The 2,500-nt window shown below is 56.6% G+C and overlaps 1 protein-coding gene across 1 annotated transcript in view; it reads right to left on the bottom strand.

Annotated features, from left to right (window-relative positions):
• Positions 1-2,500, bottom strand: part of PTSG_03431 (uncharacterized protein) — an 11,549-nt gene that overhangs the window by 4,639 nt on the left and 4,410 nt on the right. Inside the window, exons 15-20 of the mRNA XM_004995960.1 lie at positions 1,784-2,400; positions 1,434-1,552; positions 1,050-1,161; positions 759-877; positions 443-528; positions 95-190 (exon numbers count right to left, since the gene is read on the bottom strand). Coding sequence (XP_004996017.1) covers positions 95-190; positions 443-528; positions 759-877; positions 1,050-1,161; positions 1,434-1,552; positions 1,784-2,400 — 1,149 coding nt within the window. The remainder of the gene's footprint in view (positions 1-94; positions 191-442; positions 529-758; positions 878-1,049; positions 1,162-1,433; positions 1,553-1,783; positions 2,401-2,500) is intronic.

Below are 2,500 nucleotides of genomic sequence, written 5' to 3'. Positions count from 1 at the left end.
GCTTCCAATGAGCGAGCGAGAGAGAGAGAGAGAGCAAGTCTGAGCATACGCGGGTGTTGCGGTTGGTGTGATGGCAACAGTGGGTTGTGCGCACCTGTGTCGAATGTCGCCTGGTCAACGGGAACGGGGCGGTAGATGATGGACACACGCACAGATCCGCGCCCGTCATCCCGCATCTCGTCGCCGAGGGCTGCAGCAGCCATGATGGTGGTGGTGGTGATGGTGGTTGCGACGAATGAGCGATGCGAAGGTGCAGCATCAGTTGGTACTGGTGTGAAGGTGGGAGGGGTTGGTGTGTGAATGCCTCGAGTGGAAGCGAGCCAAGTGCGCGTGGCGATAATGGCATGGCAGAGCTGTTGCTGTTGCTGTTGCGATGCTGGTGGTGATGGTGACGTCATGTGCAGAAAAATTGTTGTTCACGTGCCTCAAACACGGCACCTACTTGTTGCGGTTGGCACTTTGGCCGAGGAGAGGGTCAGCCACTGATCCACACACACGTGCTGGTATTCTGACACCAGCGAGTCAAGCCTGAACACACGCGAAGGGACAACAGGAGACGAAGATTCGTCGCAGCGTTGGCGTGGTGTGCAAGCAGGCAATGTGCAACAGTGTGTGAGTGTGTGTGAGTGTGTGTGTGTGTGTGTGTGTGAGTGTGTGTGTGTCAGTGAGTGAGTGAGTGAGTGTGTGTGTGTGTGTACCTGCAGGCATGTGCGCGTCTCTGTTTGCCCATCCATCTTTGGCTGCACGTGAACCCTCACCTGACGGCGCATGAGCCGATAAAGTCGTTGAGGCTGAAAGTGTCGTGATCAAACACCCGGAACTCCAGCCGTGTGCGATGCACGTCCGACACCAAAAATTCCTTGAACACAGAGTACTTCTGCAGGCGAGGTGCACCGATGCAGCAATGATTGCGGGTGAGGTGTGTGTGTGTATGTGTATGTGTGTGCGTGTGTGTGTGTATGTATGTGTGTGTGCACACATGGGTGTTTGTGTGCTAGTTGGTCTGATGATGCGCGCGCAGACGCATTTGTATGTGCGGCCTAGCGCACCGCTTTGCGAGGAACAACGCTTTCCCAATTTGGGTTGAGAGTCTTGAACACGACAGGTGTGCTTAGGGCCTTGGCGCCGTTGCACTTCATAACGCAGAACGGATCGCTCAGCCTACGTGTGTGTGTGGTGTGTGTGTGTGTGTGTGTGTGTGTGTGTGTGTGTGTGTGTGTGTGTGTGTGTGTGTGTGTGTGTGTGTGTGTGTGTGTGTGTGTGTGTGTGTGTGTGTGTGTGTGTGTGTGTGTGTGTGTGCTACGGCATGAGCTGTTGCTGACATGTCAAGACCCAGCGAATCACGGTTCCGCATCTCCGCATCATTCCCACCGTTGCCGGTGTCACCACATCACCACAGCACGATCTAACCACAACAACAAGTACAGCCATACTTTGAGCGGTCGAGTGGCTTGAGTCCCGCTGCTTCGTGTACGCGCACATACAGCACGCCCGTGGGGCTGCTGCACTCCTGTTCCTGCAGTGACACCAGCCGCGCTGCGTCCTTCTCCTCCTGGCCCAATACGTCACATGGTGCGCGTTGAGTGTGTGAGTGTATGGGTATGTTGTGTGTATGTGGTGTGTATGTGGTGTGTATGTGGTGTGTGTATGTGTGTGTGTATGTGCGTGTGTATGCGCGAGAAACAGATTGTGTGTGAGAGTGAGTGCGTTAACGCGAGCATGCGTCCGTTAAGAATGAAGCAATGCGTCACCACCATTGCCTGCAAGCAAATCGTTTCCTCACCTCCGCCTGCAACTGCTGTTCGATGGGCGCAGCAGTGCCACCCTCATTCGTGTCCTCCGTAGACAACTGCGCTTGACTGTCCCCACCCCGCCCACCATCATCGCCATCACCGTTATCATCGTCACCAACATTGCCCTTATCGCGACCGCTGCCTTGCTTCTGCCTCTCGTCCTTTGCTGTCGACTGCTTGCGGTGGCGGCGCTGCTGCTGCTGTTGTTGTTGTGTGCGACCTTTCTTGCTCTTGCTCTTGTTCTTGCTGCTGGTGCTTGTCGTGCTGACATCATCACCATCGCCACCGTGGCCTGCGATGCTGCTGCTGGAACGGTGCGCCTTGACACTCCCGTTGGCTCGGCCTTTCCCCTGGCGCGTCTGCTTACGCCCCGCTGATTCTCCAGCCGTCGCCTGGTGCTGTGCACCGCTGCCACTGTGCACCCCACCGTCACTGTCACCACCAGCACCAGCAGCACCAGCACCAGCAGTCCCTTTTCGCTTGCGCTTCGTGATGATGTGTGGCGGGAGGAAGCGAGACGGTAGGATGGGCAGCCGCACATACCGGAACCGCACGTCGACCGTGCCAACCTTGTCCAGCATGTCAAGCGTAAACTCAACCGTCTTGCCTGTGTATTCGGGGTGGAGGGTGGTGAGTGTTGGGGTGTGGAGGGCAGGGCAGTTGGGGTGCAGGAAGGCAATGGCGAGCCGTCAAATGCACATTCCTGT

This window comes from Salpingoeca rosetta (genome assembly GCF_000188695.1).
Source record: "Salpingoeca rosetta unplaced genomic scaffold supercont1.7, whole genome shotgun sequence".
Lineage (NCBI taxonomy): Eukaryota > Choanoflagellata > Craspedida > Salpingoecidae > Salpingoeca > Salpingoeca rosetta.
Note: the sequence above shows the minus strand (reverse complement) of the source record. Positions and strands in the feature narration are given on the sequence as shown.